The following is a 23,814-nucleotide window of genomic DNA, read 5'->3' as shown; positions in this document are numbered from 1 at the left end:
CTACAGTGTACCAAGTTTATCATGTATTATCTGGGCAGGACAGATGTATCTGAGTGTTTCATTATTATCACGAATGAATTATATGGAATAGAATGGAGAAATATGAGCAAGAAAGACAATGATCTTGATGTTGAAGGAGTGCGCTCTCTCACCTATGATGATGAGAATAAAATTATAAAGTAACACCAAGAGTTAAAAAAACACCTTTATATAAACTTGAAAAATAAGATAAAGAGAATAAAACTCTTATCTTATTAAGATAATTTAAACTAGGATAGTGTTAATAGAAAAAATGCAAAAAAGTAGATCCCCTCGACCGGAATCGAGCCGGTGACCTTTCGGTTTGAAATTTTTCAGTTACAGCCGAACGTGATAGCCAACTACACCACAAGGGGTTTGAAAGCAAGCTTGGGCCACTGGGGCTTTGCTTGCTCTGGTTGAAGCTTGGGCTGGCTAACTTAGATTATGAACGATACTTCAGATTAGCGGGCACTTCCGACACTTCACCCTTGACGCCTTACAGCTTGTCTCCAAAGCACTTCCCTACCACTATCTTACAAAGCTAACTATAAGAAAGCATAAAATCAGTTAGAACCCTATATATTGTATGTGTTCAAGTGTATAATCTATGCTCTACGTTTTGATAAGTAGTGAGGAATTCAATGCAATGGCGCGACAGAAGAGCTCTGTGATTGACTGTGGGAACATGGGCATGTATGAAACCTCACTCTGATACGTTCTCTTCCCATGGAGAAAACGTGCCTTACTCACCCAGTACCAAGTGATTTTAAATTCCTTGTAGAAACAAATGCAATTCAACGGGAAGTAGCCATCCTCCGGCCATTGCTCTCAAACAGCACCTACCTACCTAGCTACAGGGAGTATCTAAACGTCATTGCAGCAGATGGCCTGCCTCACTGCTGTCGGCATTGGCTATCTGAAATACCACCTACTGGCGCTGCATAACCATGAAAGTCAGTACCCACATCAGTAGGTAGCCTCTGTCCTGCCACAGGTCACAGTGTGGTCGGCCAGGTAAATCGGGTTATAGGAGCAAATCCCCGGATGCAGGCGAGGTTTCTATGCGACCTAGGGACCTCCACCTAGAGGCAGGCCCACATCCTTATGAACGCCGAAAGACCAAAGCCAGTGAGCGCTGTAGCATTTGGAATGCCACTGCACCCGGACACCTGGACACACAGCCGGGTTTGTGGCCGGTTGCCAGTGGCGCTCCCTAGTGCTCCATATAACCCCGCACCCTTCTTTCCCGACGCCCGAGACTTGCCTCCCCCCAGCCAGTCTGCTTGCCGGCATAGGAGATCGCCAGCGATTCTTTAAAAGGCTCTGGGGCCCCAAGACGCTACCTAGTTTTGGGGGGGAACGGACGGTGGACATTTTTGCGGTGTTGTCATCGTTGAAAGTAGACTCTTGAATCGAGCTGCCCTGGCTTGTAATCACTGTCGTGCATCAGCAGCGCATTTGATTTGATTTGTTAGCACTGACTTGCTCTTGTGTCGTCACTGAGGTCCGTAAAACGATATCCGGATTGTCTCATTGGACGAGAAGAGCTGCTTCTCAAGATGGCGCCCGAGACACCGTTGACGGGAGTCGAGGTCGCAAAGCACACGACCAAGGATGATTGCTGGGTCATTATCCATGTAGGTTGTCAATTGGGTTACTCAGTCGGTTGTGGAGAGACCATCGCTGACTGCATCACACAGGGCCGCGCATACGACATCACCGAGTTCCTCCCAGGTATGCCACATTTGATTGCGTATCTCTACGTAGTGGAGATTGTCGGCAGGACTCACAAGGCTGATCCTCTTATAACAGAACACCCTGGTGGTATGAAAATCATCCTCAAGTATGCGGTGAGTTGACAGCGGCTCTTCACTTTCAACCCGCTATCTGATCGCTGATGATGTGTTACGCAGGGCAAAGACGCAACTGAAGAGTTCGACCCGATCCACCCCCCAGATACTCTAGACAAGTATCTGGACAAGTCAAAGCACCTAGGGCCGGTGGACATGAGCACTGTACAGACTGAGAAGGCTGAAGAGGACCCCGAGGAGGCTGCAAGGCAAGAACGCATCAAGCAGATGCCGCTGCTGGAGCAATGTTACAACCTCATGGACTTTGAGGCGGTGGCGCGGAGAGTCATGAAGAGAACGGCCTGGGGTTACTATTCCAGCGCGGCGGATGATGAGATCGTAAGAACACCCCCCAGGCTCCTGGGCGTGGGAGGTTTACGGAAGGATACGCTGACATGAATCTGCAGACACTACGCGAGAACCACTCGGCTTTCCACAGGATATGGTTCCGGCCACAGATTCTCGTCGACGTCGAGAAAGTTGACTTCACCACGACCATGCTGGGTACTAAATGCGACATTCCCTTCTACGTGACGGCAACAGCACTAGGAAAGCTCGGACATGTGGAGGGCGAGGTTCTCCTCACACGGGCGGCCAAGAAGCACAACGTCGTCCAGATGATCCCCACCCTGGCATCTTGCGCCTTCGACGAGATCATGGATGCGGCAGAGGGCGACCAGGTCCAGTGGCTGCAGCTCTACGTCAACAAGGACCGCGAGATCACCCGGAGGATCGTGGAGCACGCCGAGAAGCGAGGCTGCAAGGGCCTGTTCATCACAGTCGATGCGCCACAGCTGGGCCGCAGAGAAAAGGACATGCGCAGCAAGTTTACAGACCCCGGGACCAACGTGCAGAGCGGGCAGACGACGGACAACTCGCAGGGCGCGGCGCGGGCCATCTCGAGCTTCATTGACCCGGGCCTGTCGTGGAAGGATATTCCCTGGTTCCAAAGCATCACCAAGATGCCCATCATTCTCAAGGGTGTGCAGCGGGTGGAGGATGTGCTCAAGGCGATCGAGGCGGGCGTGCAGGGCGTGGTGCTGTCGAACCACGGTGGACGACAGCTGGACTTTGCGCGGTCGGGCATCGAGGTGCTCGCCGAGACGATGCCGGTGCTGCGCGAGCTGGGCTTGCAAGAGCGCATCGAGATCTTTGTCGACGGCGGCGTGCGGCGTGCGACCGACATCATCAAGGCGCTGTGCCTGGGCGCGAAGGGCGTGGGTATCGGCCGGCCCTTCCTGTACGCCATGTCGGCGTACGGCTTCGACGGCGTGGACCGCGCCATGCAACTGCTAAAGGACGAGATGGAGATGAACATGCGCCTGATTGGCTGCAACAGCGTCGACCAGCTGAACTCGTCACTGGTGGACACCAAGAGCCTGTTCAACCATAGCAACGGCACGCCCGCGGACAACCTTGCGCACTCGATCTATGACCCACTGGCGAACCCTCCGCAGAGACCGCTGTCGAAGCTGTAAGAGGTAGACGACGAGTTTGTGTAGGCATAGCATACAGGGAAATACATAGCACGGAGGATCAAGACAGACACGGCTGTATGTGTATGAGCGATACAGCAAGTGCTTAACAGGATACCTATCTAGTTTGCTTTGGAATGCATGGCGGTAGTACATAATAGCTCAGGTAGTTTCAAAATCTGTGAGTCGCTTCTGGCGATGACCTCGTTGTCCTCGGTAAACACATTGCACCGAGATTTCGGGCCCCAATGGGGCGACTACAGAGCAATCCACAAAGGTCTCTTTAGTGCGCCGGACCCGAAGGACGGAGCTTGAATAGTCAGGGGCTTAATGCAAGGTTCCGCAGGTCCTGATCGGAGACTGAAGTGTCGTGATTCAAACAAGAGGAACGTGACAGACGCAGGGAATATTTTCACGATCATCTCCAAAGATTCTCCAACGGGAAGTCGGCAAGTGGCGCCAATGGGCGGACGACTTACATAGTACATGCAGTTCGGCAGCGGATCTGCTGCGCTACGCCTGCCTGTGCATGATGTATGATATAAGAAGACCGGGCATTGACAGCTCTTTTCCCTCTCTTGCAGCCATGTGAAAGTTGATCACGTATGCCGCTTCTTGCTTGTAAGTTAGTTGATTGATTGATAGACTGATCAATTGCATATCCGTCCTACACCCACCCTCATCAAAGTTACAAATATAATGGTTGTTCTCCATATAGCCCTCGCGCAGATCGTTCATGTCCGTTGCTGAACATAGCTACAGCACTGGATTTTCTCCCCCACTCTCTCTGGTTAGGACATGGTAAGGAGTGTGTCTATGTCTGTATGACGCAGTTGACATGGAATGCCGGTCTGCCGGAGGGTGCATTGCTGAGTCGCTGACCGACTGTTTGGCCTGCCTACCTGTCCGCGCGCACGTGGTGACTGAGGAGGATGATCTACCTAGGATTGATCATTCCCCGTATTCATCCCGTGATAGACTACCTGAATTACTGACCTCAGTGACTGATGGCTGCCCCTCTGCCTCGCCGATAAGACGAGTACAGTAGCTACAGTACCTATGCCATATTGTAGGTAATCTCGGCTGCCAGAGGCATAAGGCTGGGTATTAAGGCAGAGAGAGAAAGGCAGAAAAGGTGTGTGTGCACCAAACAAATCAACAAGACTCCCTCCTATATTACTCACCACCACCACCACCACCACCACCACCAACTTCTGTACCTCATCCCCCCGCTGCCTCGCGTCACGTTCGACGCATGCATGTTTGCTCTCGTCTCTTTTTGATTTCTCCGGCATTTCAGTAGCCTTTTCTCTTATTATCTCAGGAGTTTTTTCTTTTATTCCTACTGCATCCGCTGCTGTCTGGGGGCATTTCCTGGTCGCGAGCTTGGGTCTCTTATTGATTGCGATTACCAGGATGCCGTTGCTTTGGTAGCCCGCGGCGATCAACTTCCTTCGCGAGAAGAAACAAACACCCTCTCTCACCCTCGCTCTCCTCCTCCCGTCTACGCAACATACTATCATCCTCCTCCTCCTCCTTTAACATACCGCCCCGACCATGTCCTCGCTCGAGGCCAAGATCGTGGTCCTCGGCGCCCAGGGCGTGGGCAAGACCTCGCTGGTGATGCGCTACTGCAAAGGCGCCTGGAACCCCTCGCAGGTCACCTCCACCGTTGGCGCGAGCTTCATGACCAAGCGCGTCGTCGACAGCGACACTGACACGGTGGTGCGCCTGCAGATATGGGACACCGGTAAGTCTCGCACTTCCACTCACTCGATCGGGCAGGCACACACACATCACGCAACCAGCTGCGGTCCTTATCTCTTGTCATGAACCCCCGCCATTCCAGTCTCCAAGACATGCCTAGAGACAGGACACACCATGCTAACCCGAAGCTCTTGACAATCCAGCCGGCCAGGAACGCTTCCGCTCCATCTCGCGCCTCTACTACCGCGGCGCCAATGCCTGCATCCTGTGCTACAGCATCACCGACGCCCAGTCCTTCGCCGAGATGGGCATCTGGCTGACCGAGCTGCGCCGCAACCTGCCCCCGGACATTGTGCTGCACGTCGTCGGCACCAAGGCCGACATCGTCGCCCGCGACCCCTCCCGCCGCGAGGTCCCCTTCGAGCGCTGCATCGCCTACGTCGCCGAGAACCTCGCCCCCGGCCTGGGTAGCACCCCGCCGCCCACCGCCACCCCCGGCGGCGCGACCGTCTTGCCGGGTTTCGCCAGCGCCGGAGGGGCGCCGCCCCTGAGCGGGCCCGTGAGCGCCGAGCCGCGCAGCCCTAGTAGCAAGAGGAGCAGTGGGTTCTGGGGCCAGGAGGTCGGGTGGGACGCATGCCACGAGATCAGCGCCGAGAGCGGCGAGGGCGTCGAGGAGGTCTTCCGCGTCGTCACCAGGAAGCTGGTCGAGCAGAACCGCAAGATACAGCAGGCCCTGCTGGCCGCCACCTCGACCCCCGGCGGCGCCACGCCCAGCATGGACGGCAGCGGCGGCCTCGGCGACGGCTCTGCTGCCGCTGGCTACTTTGACGGCGTCAACGCCAGGGGCAGCTTCCGTGTCGGGAGGGACAGGCGGAGCTGGCTGTTTTCGCCGGGCTTCTCACCCGCTGTCACGGTAGACCAGAGGGCGACAGGCGGGCCCGAGCAGACGCCAGACAACCCCGAGGCGAGAAGAAGGAAATGCTGCTGAAGACAGGCACACGCGCTATGGCTAATTTTCAATGATCGAGACATTTTCAGGCGAAGGGAGATATCATATCACGATACCCATGCTTCGATGGCAGTTGTACACGTTTTCGTTTTGGCATTGCATGGTTATGGCATTACATCAGCATTCGAGTTTCACAGGAGAGGGTTCTGGGTTAATGGTGGTACGGTGTTCAGGTTATTAATGTCAGGCTAGCATCAGGTTGGTCACGGATATGAATACGGAGTAATCCGCATCATGAACCATGCATGCGTACGATCGTATGTCGTGAGAAATTGCGACTACTGTATCGCTTCGAATATAATGCAAATTTGTCTGGTTTTATAAAAGCAATTCGAGCTAGTGAGCCACTTCCTGGGACCTGCTAAAGCTTTCAAAGAGCCAAAGCCTAGCTACGTAGGTATCATTCAGCAAAATAAATCCCAAAACGCCATTTCCCATGTGCGAAGTCGGATTCTAGCATGCCAGCCGTTATGCCTCTCTGATGCCTATATTGTATAAGCACACACATGTCCCTTAAAATCAGAACCAATCCCCATCATCAGATTCGCCTTCAGCGTCAACATCAAGCATAGCATTTTTCTTTGGTCGACCGCGCTTGCGAGGTTGTGATGTCGAGCGAGCACGCTTCTTCCTGCCTCCCGGAGTATTGCTCGCCTTCCTCTTTCTCCCGCGTTCGCCAGCATCATCCTCGTCATTGCTTGGTGTTGCTGGGTCCTCGCCATCCATGTCGTCGTCCTCGTCTGCAACTTTGAACTCCTTGTCTACGTTGAGGAGCTCAACAAATGACTTGCATTGGGTTATCATTTGGCCCTGAGAGGACAGGGCAGACATAATTGTGCCAACCTCCTCCCAAAATTTATCGCCAGTGACCCCTTGGACTTTGACTGGAGCTTTCGAGAGGTCCTTTGCAGGACCTTTGGCCTTTCCTTCTCGTCTACTGGTGCCGAGACCGTAGAGGCGCCGTAAATAGCTGCGAGCTTCCCACAGCGACTGTAAGACCATTGATCCTGCAGTGAGCTGCCGAAGACGTGTCATGTCTACCACAGGCTGAACTGGCGGGACGGGTCCTTCCTGGCCGTCTATGCTCTGTTGCAACTCCGCGTCCACATCCATGCGAACTTGAAATAGCTCTGACTCAATAGCTTGTGCGACGCTGGAGCCAGTGCTGCTGACGAGCTTCTCCATAGTAGCCACAGTGTTTTGAAGCTCTCCAATTGTCATATACTCGAAGAATGCCAGGTTTTCAATGATGAAGCGAGAATACTGGACATGGGAAGGCATTGCCTCAGAAGCGTCCAGTTTGGCAGGCTCAAAATCGACCTGAAGAACGAATTTCTCAAGGAATTTACTCCGGTTCTTCGATTTACTCATCTTGAGAACTTCCATCAAGAGATTCAGCTTCGATGTGAACGGATCAGTCGTTGCGCCATGCGGATCATGAGCGATGTCCCGCTGGTATGCAAAGGCAGACTGGATGGCTCTGACATATTCTCGTTCCACAACAGTCTCGTGCTTGTCATGCAAGGAACGATGTTCATGGTATGCCAGCTCTGAAATCTTGTGGATTGAGGAGGTCTCCAATGTAATCAACGTGACTCCAGTCTCTTTGGGATGAACAAGACCTTGCCTGTTGATACTGGCAAGGACCTCCACAGCCAGGAAAGCATGTTCATCCTGGGTGGCCAGAGCAATCCTTGTGATGTCTTTCATAAATCGTTGAGTAGTGGCAGATGCAACATCATCAAAAGTGGTTCCACCCATGACTGTCAATTTTTGCTTGCTCTCCCCAGTGTCAGTACCTGCAGCCGCGGCCGCGGCTTGTTCTGAGCGTCTCTCTTCGCTCAGGAGGAACTCTTTGAACGATCTAAGAATCATTCCTTCAAGTGCAGGATTCTGCTCCTCGAAGACTTGTTGAAATGCCGTATACACGTTCGCGGCGCGGAAGTTCCGAGGCCATGACTGACAAATCAGGCCAACAGCATCGAGAGCCGCCTTCCTCACGTCCAAAGGCTGAGATGGCGACGTGAAAGGCATCAAGACGTCAACCATAAGCTTTGAAACAGAGCCGCCCTGCCATTTAGGGAATCCTGTCTTGTATAAGCTTTCATGGCTGTCCAGGTCGCAGTGCTTGCCTGCCATGCCAACAATTAAGGAGTAGCGGTCGAATTGCCGAATTTTGCGGTCATCAAGAGGCTCTCGTTGACTCATAGCTCGAATTTTTTGTACGCCTGTCAAGCTTGATAATACCAATCGAGCAAGATGCTCAGAAGTCTCAAGCAAGCCACTGATGATCCAGAGACATGCAATCACATCATCCAGAAGTGCTCGAGTGACCTTGGATACGGTAGGCATGAGGTCCTTTCGCACATCCGCAAGGAAATCCTTGTGAACGCTGGATAACTGGGGCAATACTCGACGGTAAATTTCAACGACAGCTCTCGACATTGCGAGATCTTCGCTACTGCCGACATTCGCTATCTGGGGCTTCAGAAGTCGGATTTGCTCGAATGTGAAAAGTCTTGGATCGGCTTTTGCGAATACCATGAGTACCTGCAATGCATCCTTGCCAGATGGTACCGAGGAGTCATCGGAATCAGGGTTGTCGATCAGATCGAACATGTTAGCCACCAACATCTGGCAAACTTTGAAAGTGGAATCTGTCGCCTTGGCTTCCGTGCCTAAGATATTCTGGAAGACTTTATCGAGCACTGGGGTGACGTTTCCGGACTTGACGGTTTGTACAATCAAAGCAACATGGTCCCTGAGAGATGTCTGGAACGCCGCTGTGTCCTCGACATTTGCAAATGGAGCAATCCAGATGTCTGCAATCAGCTGGCGTGCGATCTCACGAACTCCTTCATCTGGATCTTGCACTCGGTGAAGCAGGCCATTAGCAATCGTGCTTCTGTCCTTCTTGCTAGGGTTGCGAAGATAGATATCCTTGGCCAACTTCATAGCACGTTTTCGCACGCCAACGCCGGAGTCGATGAACCTCTGTATGACTGTCGGAATCATCATCTCTTCCAGCGATGGTCGCATACCAATGCATTTGCCAATCAGACCCAAGGCGGAATCGCGTACTTGAGGTGAGGAGTCATTAGAGCACTGTAAGATCAATTGGATGACAGTTGAATCTCCGTCAAGAATAGAAGGATCCGTCTCCAGAACTTGATTGATACTCTTAAGACTCTTGCTGCGAACCGTTGCTTGATCTATAGTCATTGATCTGAGCAAAAGGTTTAAAATCTTGGCGTAGGACTCGCAGAACGCAGAACGCGCGATTGTGATCGCGTAAGCTAGCTTTGCTTGGTTGGCAGACACTGCGATGAAGCTATACTCCGTAGAGAGCCATCGGCTATCCTCAATCATCTTCCGCAAGCGATATGCAAGTCTGCCAAACTCCTGATCTCGTTCATCGTCCTCGTCCTCGTACGCATCATAGGCCGTCGTGACTTTATTCGCCCATTCCGAGATCAAAAACGATATAGCACTGCTCAAGTGAGGATCATCAGTGCACCTCTCCTGTAGATGCTCTAAGGTAGCCCTGTAAGGTCCGGACCACGATAACATATGCTCCGGTCGTGATCTCAGTTCAAGCGCAGCCGATGCCAGATCTGAAAGCAAATTTCCAAGCTCGCTGGGCTCTATTGCATCAAGAGCATTGGCACTCTTCCTGATTTGAGATCTCAGTCTCGAGATTGCGGCCCCCATGACACCAAGAAGCTCGAGTGCCATGTTCTTGGCAGGGGCAGAAGTTTTATCGCCCTCGAAAAGCTTGATCATCATATACATGAGTAATCGCAGCAACAATTCCGCAGATGGCCAATCGGGAGAGTCAAGGCATGCTGTGAAATCTTCCACGAAAAGATCGAGAAGGTTTCGATATGGGGTATCCCCAGACTTCGTTGACTTCAAGGCTCGATTTACAATGAAGTTGATGACGTAGGAAGCGTTGCTTTTGGACGTTTCCGTCAGGGGTGATGAGAGATCTTGAAGCTCCTGGATAGCTGTACCATGTTGGGTTGATGCCCACTCTTCGCTATTGACGGAGAACGTGGACCTTAAGGCCCCTGCAGCTGTTGAAGTGATGATATCGTCACCATCTGCATCGTCATCCTCTTCCATGGACTGGATGAGTCTGCTCTGGCTGTTGGTTCTCTCATCAACTTTCCCAGCACTGGACTGCACCAATCTCATGATCAAAGCTGAGACAGGTTGAATGCTCCTCCCATCCAATAGCTTGAATTGCCGAGCACTCTGCTTTCCTACCGGTAGCTTCTCCAACGAGGTAAGAATGTCATTGAAAATATCCCGCCTCTGGGCGGGATTTCGTAGGAAGATTTGCGAGAGCATGTCCATAGCAACCAATCGAATCCCATCAAATTTTTGTACTCCGACAACAGAATCGCGATCTGTATGGCCACTGTCAACAAAAATGAGTTTCGAAGCCGCAAATTCGAGCGTATTGACAACTGTCTCCTGTAGATCAATAGTAGCTACAAGTGAGGCCAAAGTGGAAAACAGTCGGAGGCCATAGGTAAATATCATGGCCAGGGGTTTCTTATGCGGCTGGAGTAGTCTGAATAGATTCTGAGTCGAACCTGAATTCCGGAGTTCGGCAATTGGCACAATGAGACTGTCCATAACATTCCGGAACAAATCCAAGCAACTCCGTGTTGTATCCTCCGAATAAAGCTGCCTGTCTTCTCGTCCACCAGACATCAAAGTCAAAGAAGTTCGAGCAGCTTTGAGGCCAGTCTCCACATCAGGAAGTTGTTGTAGCCAGATCTGAATATCAGATTCGCTCGCAGACTCATCCAACTTGAGATCGCCCGTATCCGCCTGTTTCAAAGCACCTTCGCCGAGTCTCTGGATCCGAAGCAAATCATCAAGGGGAATTTGCTTGAAACAACCCAAGGAGATTGCTTTTTGCAGTAGAGTCTGGACTTTCGAATGTGATGTGCCAGTCAATGTCGGCTCTTGATTATTAGTCAGAGCTACGAGTTGATTTGGCCCGGTATTCTGGAGATAATCTTCTGCTTGAAAGATTTCCTGGAAACATCGGCGCACGTCTTCGAATGCCGCGTCAGCCCTCTGTCTCTGATCAAGCGCAGTTCCATACACATCTTGACTATCGTCAGAGCCATCTCTCTTCCTCTTGCGAGTGGATAGATTCAGCGGTTCATCAACCACGTCCGGGACAACCATATACTCATCTTTATTGAAGGTCGCTGATTGAGAGATGTCAATTGTGAATGCTGCCGGAGCCGGAGCCGGAGCTCTTTGCGCAGGGTCGATCTGGAGCTGTGACGGAGCTATTGTCATTGGAACATCAAAGGCCTCTTGCTGTACAGCCTGGATGGGCTCAGCGGCTGCGGCCACTTGAGGCTGGGGCGGAACTGCAGTGGCTGCCTCGAGTTGTCGCTTAGTAGGTAGAATTATCTCGAACTTAGCGGCATTATGTCCATGAGCCTGTGGATTTGCGGCAATATTCGCCGCCACTTTAGGTGAATTCGTCTTGCGCGACTTCGGCGATTTCAGCTTAGCGAGAGACGGCGAGGCAGCCTGTCCGTTCGGCGACGTTGTGCCAGGAGAATCTGGAGAAGGATAACTATAAGCAACCGATGTCTTATCATAAACCATCTTGGTGAACGACGATAGATTTGCGGCAAGGTTTGGCGACGGGCGGCTGGGCGTAACAGCCTTGGTCTTTGGACCCTTCCTAAAGTTGCTGGTGCCTATTAGAGACTGTTCACGTTTGAGATTTTTGCTTCGTATTTTGCTCACTATTTCGTTATTCTGTTTGGGCTCAGAAGATGTTGAACCTGATCTAAGCTCTGTTCAACTCGTCTCGAGAGATGCGCAGGGTTTGAGGCATCGTTATTGAGTGTATCGAAGTCTTGCCGAGGGGCAACGCCTGACAGGCTGGAGGTCGTGGAAGCTGAGCCGAGGGTCGGCGTCGGAATGATGTCTGCTTCAGATTAGGTTTGACGCAAGGTGACAGGATGAGATGGACTGACCAGCATCGAAGGGGACGATCGAGGTGAACGGTGAGTAAGGAAGCGCCTCGTAGAGAGTGAAGGGTCGAGAGAAGCCTGGCTGTTGCCGGGAGGGCCCAGGACTTGGCCCATTAGGAGGGACGCCATTCTGGTTTCCTGGCCTCGGGTTTGCCATATTTACGACCATCCACGGAGCATGGCTGTAGTATGATTAACGGAGACCTGAGGGTTTGAGATTGCCTAAACGTCGGAGCCTAGGACAACGGAGTCAGGTGAAAAGTGCAGCGCCGAGAAGAGCGTGGCCATGCGATCCTGATTATTGTGGTCGAAGCAGGAAATCGTCTCAGGTTGGGGGATGGACTGGAGTCCACGAGCTCTTGCTGTTCATAGATTGAACGTTTGAGGAAGGAACTTGGGGGAGTGCTCCAAGGTTGCGACAGCCTTGCGCTAGCAAACCCATGCCAACAGGCAAGCCAGGCTCATCTCAGAGCCTAGTAACCACGGAAGGTGGGACCCCTGTCACTTCGTACCTTCCTCTGACTCGAGGGGTCCCGTTTTTGGCATCGTTCCTGCCTCCCCATCTCGATTATCAATTGGTGCAAACTGGTCCGTGCGTCACTGCCGCCCGGCAAAAAAAAAATATTGAGACTGGTTCATCGCTGTCGACTTTTTCTGCCGGATCTGGAAGAGACCAGACTTCTGTGTTGCGGTAGATCAGAGCAGACAACCAATATGGCTACCATTGGCTCATTGGTGTTCTGCACCGTGTGCGGCAATCTACTGCCTGCCTCAAAGGGCAGCGTAAAGAATATCCTCCATTGCGAATGCTGCGGGGCCGAGAATCAAGGTGTGTATTGATCTTAAAATCTTGGACATGGGGGGCATGGGGGGCATGCACAGAGTTGCTGTAGTGTTGTCGTAATATTTGTATCACTGACGATCTCTCTCCGTAGATACGGCGTCCAAGACAATAGTAACAGAATCGAAGCCGTCCGATTTCCCATCATTTCTTCGACAGAAGCTGTCCTCAGTCCAGACTGTTGTCCGTCACGAGGTCAACACTGAAGCAACCACAAATCAGACATGCCCGAAATGTGGCAGGACAGAGGTTAGATTCTCTGCCGTGCAGCTTCGCAGTGCCGATGAAGGCAGCACGATTTTCTACACCTGCGACTGCGGATTCAAGTGGAACGAGAACAATTGAGAGAATTACGACCTTTTATTGATAGCCAACAACATGCCTGAAGCTGCTTTTCCCACGCCTTTAGTCTACACCTAGAAAATCTCACGATTCGAAATGATACCCATATAGAATTTTCTAAACCCTCAACGCGCCAAAGTCATAAATCATAGCAAGCCATTGTCTAAGCCACAGTGCTTCCAGTTTCTGGTATCAACGCATACTCGGCCTCGCCGCCCTTTTCATACTCGGCAATGTCGAGGGCAACGATGACGCTCTCCCGGACAACACGCTCCTTGTCATGCAAGAACCGCTTAAGGACATCCTCGACGCCATCTTCCTCACCCAGACTCCCGAGCGCCTCAGCAGCCTCATGTCTGACCATGCTGGCCTCCTCAAGATTGCTGAGGGCAGCTGTTAGAGCAGGAATGGAAGCCGGATGTGACAGCTGGCCGAAAACAAAGGCGATTTCGTGGCGGAAGAGGGCGGAGGCATCGGCGAAGCCTTTGGCAAGGGCGAGAACAGCTGGAACAGCCGTAGGCAGGTCGGGTGGGGAGGCGAGATCTCGAAGAGCAAACATGGCTCGATACCGGAGGAAGAGAGGGAGCGTAGTGTCCATCAAAGCTTTGCCCAGGTCGTCCACGGTCCTTTTAGATTCAGGCATTGGGGGAGCAGGGTCGACAGATGCGAAATCACTGTAGCGCAAATAAAAGTTAACACAGGGCTTGGCCATATGTCCGTCCATAAATGTTAACATACCTCTGTCGCAGCTTCTCCTGCTTTCTTTGCTCTGAATTCTCCCATTCCAGCCTGTCAATTGCAATCTCGCACGTCTCCTTGACCGCCACGTCCTCTCCTTCGCGATCCCTGTACTGCTTTAGGATATCCAGGTTCTGCGCATCGCCCAGGGCGCCCAAAGCCTCGGCGGCCTCGTGCCTGCACATGGTATCCTCCTCCAAATCCTCCAGCACCTGCCGCAAGTACGGCGTTGATGCCATGTTGCCCGTCTGCCCAAGGCAGTACGCCAACTCGTGCTTCAGAAGCGCAGACGGAGAGCTGAACGCCGCAGCGATGGCGTCGATGGCGGCGAGCGCATCCTGGCCGGTGGAGTTGGTCGCGAGGTGCTTCAGCGAAAATAAGGCTCTGAAGCGGACGGGGAGCGGCGAGTCTTCTGAGCAGAGACTCTTGCGTAGGCTCAGAATAGTCGGATCTACTGCCGACGAGGCATCTACCACATCTGCAGAAGGTGCCATGTTATTTTGATTGTCGCGAGAATCTCACTGGTGTAAGTCGATGCGATGATCACCAGAGACGCTGTCACCAACTTTTTGGAGGGGCAGGCAGACTTGAAATTTCGATTTTCAGCAGTGACGGCGGGGCAGATGTGGCGTATCAGTGCCTGATAACCTTCGCTGGGAACCACCAAGCTAACACACGGCACCCGATGCAAGCCACGCCCAATCCACCCCGGATTTCGACCTTGGCGCTTCGGAGACCGAGACACTAAGACGATGTCCATGGTCTTTCACATGATTTATATTGACTGACCAGCTATGCTAACTCCTTTCTATCGTCGAACAGTTGTTGCCGAGAAGTTCGATCTCTTTTCACCGCGTTCTATGCATTTCTCCTTTCTTTTTGGTATCTCAAGTTATGTATAGAAATGTCCAATCTTATGCTCATGCTCCTGAATGTCATATAATTGAACCTCGAAATGACGGCTCTCAATTTCATTCAGCCTCGGTCCTTATAGTCTGTCCGGAAATTTTTCCATTGTTGGAGTTGAAGTACCCAGCGATGGAGACATGCTGTACGGAGCCTGTACATTTATTAGTCTCAAAAGAGATATTCGGATCGGGATGATCTAAAACTCACAAGAACCTGTTTTGCATTACATATCCTCCACGCCAGCTTCCTGACGTTGCCATCAGCCGGTACTACCGCTGGCGCGAACTCGATACCAAACATGTGGTGGATAGCATAGACGACTCTCTTCGCATATTTGCTGTCCCTTTCGACGTGGCTTCCATAAGGCTCATCGACCGTGTTGGGGGCAATATCAGGATCGCGGTCCAGACAGTTCTGTACAATTGGAAGCAGTGCCGACTCCACCGCTTGTTGGTAAAGGCCTCCAGAATCAGCCTGTACATCCTCCTCGTCGAATTTGCTAATCTTAATCTCAAACGGCTCCGAGATGGACATTACGTTATGATGACCATCGTGGTGGAGTCGGAACTCAAAGACACCCTGAGTCCACCAGAGCCTATCGCCTTCAAATATCATCTCGCCTTGTACAAGCTTGACATCGGAATCTCCTGACTGAGGTACTGGCTTTTCAGACACAAGCACTCCTTTGTCGCTCGCCATATCATAGCCACCAGGGACAGTCGGAGCCCAACGCCCAAGAGACGAGACCTCCGTAACGTCTCGAGACCTATTGTCGGTGACCATGTACAGACCAATCCAATCCTTTTTGCTGTGGTTCGCAGGGGCGGTCCACTTGACCCTGATCGGTGCACCGTACTCGAAGACTGCTGTCTTAACATCCTTAGGAACTCTAGCAGTTAAGCTCTCCTTTCCAGTAGCACGCTCATTGATGCCCGATAGTGAAGGTGTGCCCTCTACTGACAGTGAGTAATGCTTGGGGTCGTAGCCTGCCAAGTCTGGAGACAGTCGAGTGATGGTGAGTCGTGCCGGATATTTGTTGAAGAGCTGAGTGGTGTCTCGCACAATAGTCGACACACCAGCTGCAAACAGCGGCCGTGCCGCTTCGACCACATCGTCAACAAAGTGCTTTGTCTCGTCCAAGACCTTGTCGACACTCGATTGCCAACCCTTGACGGGAGCTGGGAGAGACTTCTTGATGAATTTGGTAAGACCCGCTTCGTCTCGGATGTTTCTCCTGCCGTACACCTTCTGCATGTGCGGCTTTTCGACCAGCTCAATGAATCCCAGGGTCAGAATCTGACTAACAATGGCAAGGAGGAAGATGGCGCGGCTCCAGGTAATCAAGGCAGCGCCCCACAAGCCTGCCAAACCCATTACACGTTCCGGGTTGTTCAGGAAACGGTAGATAGACTTATAGGTAAGTTTCACTTTGTGGTCAAAGAAGAAATCTCCAAAGAACCAGCCAAACTCTCCCAGCTCATCGTAGATGCTCACGGCAGTCCAGATCTGCAAGGCAATCAAACCGAAGCCCACGACATGCTTCAACATGACCCAGCCATAGCTCCAGTCATCCGGCAGCGAGTACATCTTCCAGCATGCAGCAATGAATGAAGCGTGGCACATGGTAAGACTCAAGTGGTACATGCCTTTCCACTGGCGCCAAGCTTCGCCGGCACTCTCGCCATATTTGACAAAGTGACGAGTGAACATCTTCTCCTTCGACTGCAGGTTTAGCATAATTCCCAACCCGACTGAATACCACAGACGCCAAAATAACGCATGTAGAACGAAAAGCGCCTGGTAGATCGGGGTCGTGGGAGTGAAGACGGTCATGCAGACAGTATAGAAGACTAGAAGGATGACTGCATAGTCAGTGGTCCGGAAAAGGTCCAAATTCTTGAAGCCAAGCAAGTTGTGAATCTGCGATGGGACCTCCTGGTTCGGTGGCTTGGTTTCACTTTCCTGTGACCCAAAAGATTCGCGACCACCGTCAGACCGTACTCGTGGAGGAGGCGGGTTGTAGGTCTTCTCGATATGGGGATTCTCAACCACGACAAGGAAGATCATTTGCGCAAGATGAGCAGCAATAGAGATGAAGAGAACCTCGTAGCTTGCAGCCATCGCAGAGATGCCGTAATACCCGGCATAACCGATGGAGTACATAGGGTGAGGAGCCATCTCGAAGACCCCATCAAAGGTCAATTCCTGCTCAATGAGGTAGAAGAAATCACCCCAGTACCAAGCATAGTCCTTCACGACTCTGTGGGCGTCAAGTTTCACCCACAAGTTGAAGCCGAACAATGCGATTCCGACAACCCAACGCCCAAGGAATAGGGAGAGGCCTTCGCTTTCAGGCTGGTGAGCGCAGACAATGGCGAACAGACAGTACGACACAAAGTCACACATCAAAATCAAGTCAACAACTCTGCGGAAGACAAGCCAGGTATTGTATTCAATAGGCGCTTGCTCAAACTCGTAGTCCTCGGGAATCTTGGCTTCGAGTTCGTTCTTCAAGAGCTTGTAGAGCCATGGCCGTGGCTGGTTACCAGAAGCTGGGTTCTCGAATAGCCTCCACTTCTTGGCCCATTTCACAAGTAGCTTGTGATTCGATTGGACGCGCAATAGTACTCCAATGCCAATATTGTAGGAAGCTCTCCACCAAAGGAAGATGGCGGCGAACACGGGCTTCTTGAGACCATCGGGGAGCAGGTAGGCAGCCAGGATATGCAATGCCAGAATAGCGAGTACCAGGGCATCCGAGAGGTTCTTAGGCTGTCGTGGATCAAGTAGTTGAGACACCATATCATGAGTAGTTGGAACGATGAAGACTACATGCCAATTGAATTAGTCCTACTCGGGGCGAAATGCAGCAGGTGTAGCTCCTTACCTGTTCCATCCGGTGTCTTGCCATACGTCTTCATTGGCTTGGTGTCCTGTCCGTGGACAGGAAGCTCTACATCTTCTACCCCGCGAGAAGCATCATCCGTAGACGACACAGGCTGGGCTACGCCATGGCGCTGGCGAGCCTCGCCCGCCGTCACTTCAGCAGAGGAGCTCATTCTAGGAACTCTCTCTGGCCCCAGGCAAGGCGACGTGTCGCGTGTCGCAGTTAACGAGGGAGTGTACGACTCAGGACCGAGCCATCAGCACGGTAGAAAATTGGAGAAAGAAAGGCCGGCGCCGAGCAACTACGCGGGGCGCTGGATAGCACTATACGTAAGAGAAGTTGCACCGTGCACAGCTGTCAAAAGGGTTGAGGCTCTGGCCCACGGGAGCTCTAGATGCAAGACGTCACAGCAGTTCTCGCCTCGTCGTGGGTTGGGGTTGATTGAGCAAAGCTGGGTCTGTGTTTCACTGTCTTGCTTCCCGTCCACTGCCGCTTTTGTGTCACATGCCCTGATGGGTCCTTATTGCACAAGACTGACGAGAGAAATTGACGATGGAGTCTGGAGGACTCGGGCTTGCATAATATGCACACCCCTCGGCGGTCTGCCCCTCATCCACACCCCGCTAGGCTTGGCTCTAGGTCTGCGTGATCGGCAGGACAGTCTCGTTACACCCACCCTATGGGTCTTTATAGTGGCCGTCCGTTGAATGCTATGCCGATGATTGGCGCAACGATGCTTTCTTTAGGGCTCGCCCCGCAGCGCATTATGCTTGGCGGGCTCAACTTCCCAACATTAGGGGACTTCGACTAACAAGGAAGGCGGCGATAGTGCGGACTTGGAAGCCTGACAAGAAGTCTCGGAGAGGTGAGATGCTCCTAGCTCAGTCGAATTAGCTGTTGGCACGTGAAGAAACAAAGACCCTGCAACGAAACATTTTGATTCTGAAATGGAGACGCCCCTGCTATATTAGCACCGACAATTATAGAGCAAGGTTGAGGGAAACGTGTCGGAATATTTGACCTGGACGCGTTTGATTGGAAATTCATGCGTGGCACCTCTTACTACCCACCAGTTCCCTGTGTTTCTTACGATCCCCGTCCAATGTTAGAGCTCCAAGACCTTGAACAACGATGACATCCCTTGTCTCAGGGTTTTCCCTCCAAGGATCAGCTTGTTTCCCGCATGAATTTGGCAATTAACTACGAGAAAGGTCATAGGAGGGCTGTCTTCTGGCGCGCGTTTGGCAATCTTCTCGAAGGAGGTAAGAGGTCTATATGAGCAACGCAATGTGCTGATGCGCCTAAAATCGGATCTCTTTTCTTTCCTTATGCGGTTTCTGTTCCTCTCGCCCATCACAATAACACAAGTTATCTTCAAAGGGCAAGTCTAGCCTGATCTGAATATCCTTCTATCTCTCATATGTCTTTCTGGAAAATGGCCAGAGAAACTCCCAAGGCGGCACTCGATGACAGCAACGAGAAGCCTCTTCCCGAGCCCAACAACCGACCCGGTACCTCCGGCACGGAGGCTCTTCTGGTGACCAACCGGCGCCGGGCCTCGGAGAAGTACCAGCAGGCGCAACGCGCCGAGCGAACCTACAAGGCGAAGAAGCGCTCTGCTGCGGCACGAGCCAACTATGTCGAGGCCAAGACGCACTTCAAAGAGTCGGCGCGCCACTTCAAGGCCGGCATGAGCATGACCCTCTCCGTGGTCAAATGTGTCCCGTACATGTTCTCCGAGAAGAGCGCGGAGAGGAAACGCATCGCCGACGAGAAGAAACGAAAGCGGGCGATGGAGAAGAAGAAGAAGTGGGAGGAGGCCCTGGCAAAGGAGGCTGCCGATGCTGAGGGCGAAGAGCGCAAGAAATCCGAGGATGGTGAGGCAGCCAACTAGTAGCGTTTCATTTGCGCCCGGAGGCTGTCGATGCCGCAAATTCACACACAAGACTGACACTCACTTACTCTACTTACGTTATCATTTTCCTATGTCTTGCCGTCTCATTCCCTAGAGACACCACACTCTTTTGCATTATTTTCGGGCTTGGCTTAGCGTTTCCTTACCTGACGAGACCATGTTCATGACTTGATCGCATTGTTAGATGGAGTTTATGCATACTGCATCGGATAATTGGTCAAGTGTACTGGCTCGTCGTTGACTATTGGATTTTGGCTTTATTTCTGGATAGAATGTGCTTGAGGAGGAACATTGAGAAAGAGGCGATTTAACCGAGAAGGAAGCGTGTTGCTAGGCTTGCTAGGCTCTCAAAGCCTGATGTAGAACTGGACAAAGCCATATGACGAGGCATTATCACAAGAAGCTTGTCTAATAAGATACCAATTTCTTATCATATCAACAACACAGTGTGAAATGGCTTGCATATAAGAGTGATAGAGCCATGAAATTTCTATCTGCAGACTATGACCGTGCCGACACTCTTATGCTAAGGTAGCTGACTGCTACCAAGAGATCTGATCATGCATACGCCATTTACATTCAAACACCGTTTACCCATCCTAGTCAGTCTAAGCAGCCTTCTTGGCGAATTCCACTCTGAGAATGAGATGCTTGAAGCCCCAGCCGTCCATCTTGTTGCACGCCTTGACGGCATCGTTCCTGTCCGCAAAGCTGATGAAGGCAAAGCCCTTGGCCAAGCCAGTATCACGATCCTTGGCCAGGAAGACTCGAGTGACGCGGCCGAACCGCTCGAACATATCTCGCAGCTCCTGCTCCTCGGCCATCTCTGACACCTGTGACATGTAGTTAGCATCTGGTAGGCTGACTTGAATGATGAGGGGATTAGTATTCTTACGTTTGTAACGCGAAGAGTGGCAAAGTCGTCCCTCTCGCCGTACTTGCTGCCGCCCATCCTCTCGCCCTCGCCACCGCCGCCAGCACCCTTCCTGAGCGCCGGAGGAACATAGGATCCCTTCTTCGCGCCAGCACCGCCAGCGGCGCTCGCTCCACCTGAAGACGGGTCGTCGCCCATGCCAGCAGCAACGTCCGCAGCGCCGGCCTCGCCCATCGGGGCCATGGTGTCCTTGTAGGGACATCTGGCAGTGAAATGCTCGCCGTTGCAAATACGGCACTTGACCTTCTTGTCCTTGAGCTTGTCCTTGAGGGCGTTGGCGTTGGGGTCCTTGGCCTCGTCTTTCTGGTCCTTCTTCCAGTTCGCCGACGGCCTGAAGATGATGTTCTCGCCCACCGAGGTCGTGTCGGGCGCCGGGCCTGCGGGATCCTTGGCGCTCTGGCCGAACTTGGCCCACGTCTTGCGCTCGGCGACACGCGGGTTGACGACCTCACGATGGGTGGTGAGGCGGATCCGTCGGGTCGTCTTTACCTTCTGGCCCTGGTCGTTGTATCGGAAGCTGATGATGGTCTTGGTGCCATCCTTGTTCTGGATGGTCTGCGGGGGAGGCAGCTCGGCGGCGATTGTCTCATCGACATCGTCGTCGTCGGCCCAGTCCCGGGCCCTGTTGGCTACGGCAGCCGACATTTTCTGTAGATGATTGATTTGGTTTCTCGACGCGGTGGGGATCACAACGTGGTTCTTTCTTTTCGAGTTTGTGGGATGTGGGTCTGGGGGGTTTTTCGGTTCTACGAGCGAGTTTGTTCGAGGCCACAAACTCTACTCTTCGCAAGCGAGCTGGGAGATTTTATAGAGGATGTCCCGTGATATGGACTCTCTTTTCGGAGAAGAAGTTGGATGTTCGGGGGTTAGGGAGTGTACGTGTGGTTGGTGGTCCTCACCTTTTTGGAGGGGTGAATTTTCGAGGCACCAGCTTGGATTTTTCCCACACGCAAAGTGTGGGGCAAAAAGTGACATGCCATTTGTACCTTTCGCCGCAACATGAGGTTCCGGTGTCAACTACAGCATTCTATTCTCATCTCCATCGATGACCAACGTTCAGACAAGCCTCATCATAACATGACTCAACATACCCAACTGTGCATGTAGGTGACAGTCAACTTCACACACAATGCCTTCTCTTCACGAGATGAGGTGTTACAGCCTCCAAGAATATTTTGTTGTCAGAACTCTTGTCATCTCGTCTTCTGTCTCTTAGCCATTCATCACTTCTCTTCATCATTTACTCAAACAGATAAGTGCCACTTCACAGATATCATGTAGCAGCTCTTCATATTCGATGGAAATATGTGCAGCTAAGTTACGGAGCCTCTGTCCCTTCCATCGCCCACCCCAGTTATAGATATTGTTACAGCCGCCAAAAGCAAAAGTCGTTACCGTCGTTCCATAATCCTCTCATATAACCAGGTCCATACAACCAGGACCGCCGCCTCTGTTCCCTTATCTGCGCAATGTAGCGATGGTCTTTTCTACTCAAGAACGCCATCCCTCGATATTCACAATGCATCCATTCCGGCTTCCTTATTCCAACAGACAGGCAAGGAAATGTGGGGAGGAAACTCCTAGTGGTGTGTTCTAATGATACAGTGTGAGTATGGCCCTCTTATTTTATATTTTGAGCTAGGCTCTGATACTCTTCGAGTGAGGAGGCGGTGCCGACAGTTTCTGAGGTATCGGTGGCAACGCACAAGTCGGTGGAGGTGCTAGAGGAGGGCCAGCCAGATGAGGCATGCTCCGTCGATTCAAGAGGTCTTTCGAACCCGAGTCTACTCGCAGATGGTTGTTCGACATGGATGTTCGTGGAGCTGGAGACCTCGCTCGCTGGCTTTGGTGCTCCACCCCGAAGTTCTCTTTCTCAATGCGAGTCACGAAATTGTCAACACTAACGGCATGATGATGATGCGTTCTGGTGTTCGAGGAGTCCGCAAACATGCTGGATCTCTTATACATGGCATGTGACGCTGAGGGCGGCGGCGATCGGCTCCGGTGCGGATAGATGCCCATTGACGATTTGCTCCTAACCATTCCGTCGGGGCCCTCTGGCATGATGGGTGAAGCTACCCCTGGTATTTGGGGAAGAGCAAAATTCTGAATGTCGAAGCGTGTCTCCACAACAGGCTCTGACGGGCGAAGAGAGATCATGCTGGTAAATTTCCGAGGACTGGTATGCACGGTAACCTGAACCGGAGCCTTCTTGGCAATCCGATTCGATGCCCTCGGAGGCTCTTCGATGTCTGGTGTAGAAGCGTTATCTATACCATGCTGCGTCCAACCCGAAAACATCGACGGCGTGTCTGGTGCTTCTGAAGGGATGCTGATGGCGTCATCCTGCAGCTGCTTGAAAGGATCTTTGGTTGGCGATTGCGATCCAGCACTAGGGGAGGGCTGATCTGCCACTATTGACAACGGTCGTGAAAATCCTAAAGAGGGGGGTGGTGGTCGTCGAACTCCTCTGGCTGGAGGTATCCTCGTGTTTGCAGGAGAGACCACACGAATTGTTTCCGTGGTGGGGCTAACCAACGACTGACGCTTGTTTGCGGAGTGGGGGAGACTGAAGTTGGGAGTAGCCTTGGGCAAGGTTTCTTGCGAGACAGTGTGGTCTTGAGCTGATGTCAAACAGGTGGACTGTGACCTGACAAACCCAGGGGCCCCGTGGCGGAAATCGAGCAAGTTGTTCATTGTCTGCATGGACTGTCTACGGTCAAGAATGGCAGCAGCATTAGGGCGCAACCGAACCTCTTGTTGCGACGGCTCCAGCGGCGGGACATCATCTAACTGGCTAGCGAAGCTGTCCCGGATAGGGGAGCAAGATGGCGAGGAGTCCGAGGTCAGAATCGTTCTCTGTCCACTCGAGATAAACGACAATCGATTGGCGCTATCCCTCAGGCCTTCCAACTGTCGGGCATCATGCGACACAACACTATTCGTGGTGGATAGGTCGTCGAAGGAATGCTCACGGACAGTATCCGACTCTGCAGCATCAAGATGGATATCTGGACCGCTGTCGGGCGAGGCTTCTTGGTCCCAAGGCATGTCTTGTCCGCTGAATACTCGTGAGAATCTTTCAGGATCCCTCACCACCAAGGTTCTTTGACTGGGTTGAGCTCGTAATTGCAGGATGTTATCATCTGCTTTAGGCTTCCCGGTCTCG

The 23,814-nt window shown here is 52.2% G+C and overlaps 6 protein-coding genes across 6 annotated transcripts; 3 read left to right on the top strand and 3 right to left on the bottom strand.

The window, feature by feature from the left end:
• Positions 1–1,580: 1,580 nt before the first annotated feature.
• On the top strand, positions 1,581–3,349 carry UCRPA7_6842 (putative cytochrome b2 protein; the record flags this gene model as incomplete). The annotated part of the gene is made up of 4 exons (XM_007919378.1): positions 1,581–1,658; positions 1,722–1,871; positions 1,935–2,210; positions 2,279–3,349. The coding sequence occupies 4 exons, from the start codon at positions 1,581–1,583 to the stop codon at positions 3,347–3,349; spliced, it is 1,575 nt and encodes a 524-aa protein (XP_007917569.1).
• A 1,554-nt stretch (positions 3,350–4,903) lies between these two features.
• Positions 4,904–6,041, top strand: UCRPA7_6841 (putative gtp-binding protein ypt3 protein; the record flags this gene model as incomplete). Its single annotated transcript, XM_007919377.1, has 2 exons — positions 4,904–5,096; positions 5,257–6,041. The coding sequence occupies 2 exons, from the start codon at positions 4,904–4,906 to the stop codon at positions 6,039–6,041; spliced, it is 978 nt and encodes a 325-aa protein (XP_007917568.1).
• Positions 6,042–6,581: 540 nt separating this feature from the next.
• UCRPA7_6840 (putative sister chromatid cohesion protein mis4 protein) lies at positions 6,582–9,431 on the bottom strand (the record flags this gene model as incomplete). Its single annotated transcript, XM_007919376.1, has 1 exon — positions 6,582–9,431. The coding sequence occupies one exon, from the start codon at positions 9,429–9,431 to the stop codon at positions 6,582–6,584; it is 2,850 nt and encodes a 949-aa protein (XP_007917567.1).
• A 3,994-nt stretch (positions 9,432–13,425) lies between these two features.
• On the bottom strand, positions 13,426–17,830 carry UCRPA7_6839 (putative phosphatidylethanolamine n-methyltransferase protein; the record flags this gene model as incomplete). Its single annotated transcript, XM_007919375.1, has 5 exons — positions 13,426–13,936; positions 14,001–14,478; positions 15,033–15,060; positions 15,117–17,737; positions 17,797–17,830. The coding sequence occupies 5 exons, from the start codon at positions 17,828–17,830 to the stop codon at positions 13,426–13,428; spliced, it is 3,672 nt and encodes a 1,223-aa protein (XP_007917566.1).
• A 1,401-nt stretch (positions 17,831–19,231) lies between these two features.
• Positions 19,232–19,690, top strand: UCRPA7_6838 (hypothetical protein; the record flags this gene model as incomplete). The annotated part of the gene is made up of 1 exon (XM_007919374.1): positions 19,232–19,690. One exon carries the CDS (start codon positions 19,232–19,234, stop codon positions 19,688–19,690), a length of 459 nt encoding a protein of 152 aa, XP_007917565.1.
• Positions 19,691–20,319: 629 nt separating this feature from the next.
• On the bottom strand, positions 20,320–21,290 carry UCRPA7_6837 (putative eukaryotic translation initiation factor 3 subunit g protein; the record flags this gene model as incomplete). Its single annotated transcript, XM_007919373.1, has 2 exons — positions 20,320–20,544; positions 20,607–21,290. The coding sequence occupies 2 exons, from the start codon at positions 21,288–21,290 to the stop codon at positions 20,320–20,322; spliced, it is 909 nt and encodes a 302-aa protein (XP_007917564.1).
• Positions 21,291–23,814: the final 2,524 nt, after the last annotated feature.

This window comes from Phaeoacremonium minimum (genome assembly GCF_000392275.1).
Source record: "Phaeoacremonium minimum UCRPA7 unplaced genomic scaffold PA7_03_scaffold_496, whole genome shotgun sequence".
In the NCBI taxonomy this organism is placed as follows: Eukaryota; Fungi; Ascomycota; class Sordariomycetes; order Togniniales; family Togniniaceae; genus Phaeoacremonium; species Phaeoacremonium minimum.
This window is presented reverse-complemented; position numbering and strand designations above follow the sequence as displayed.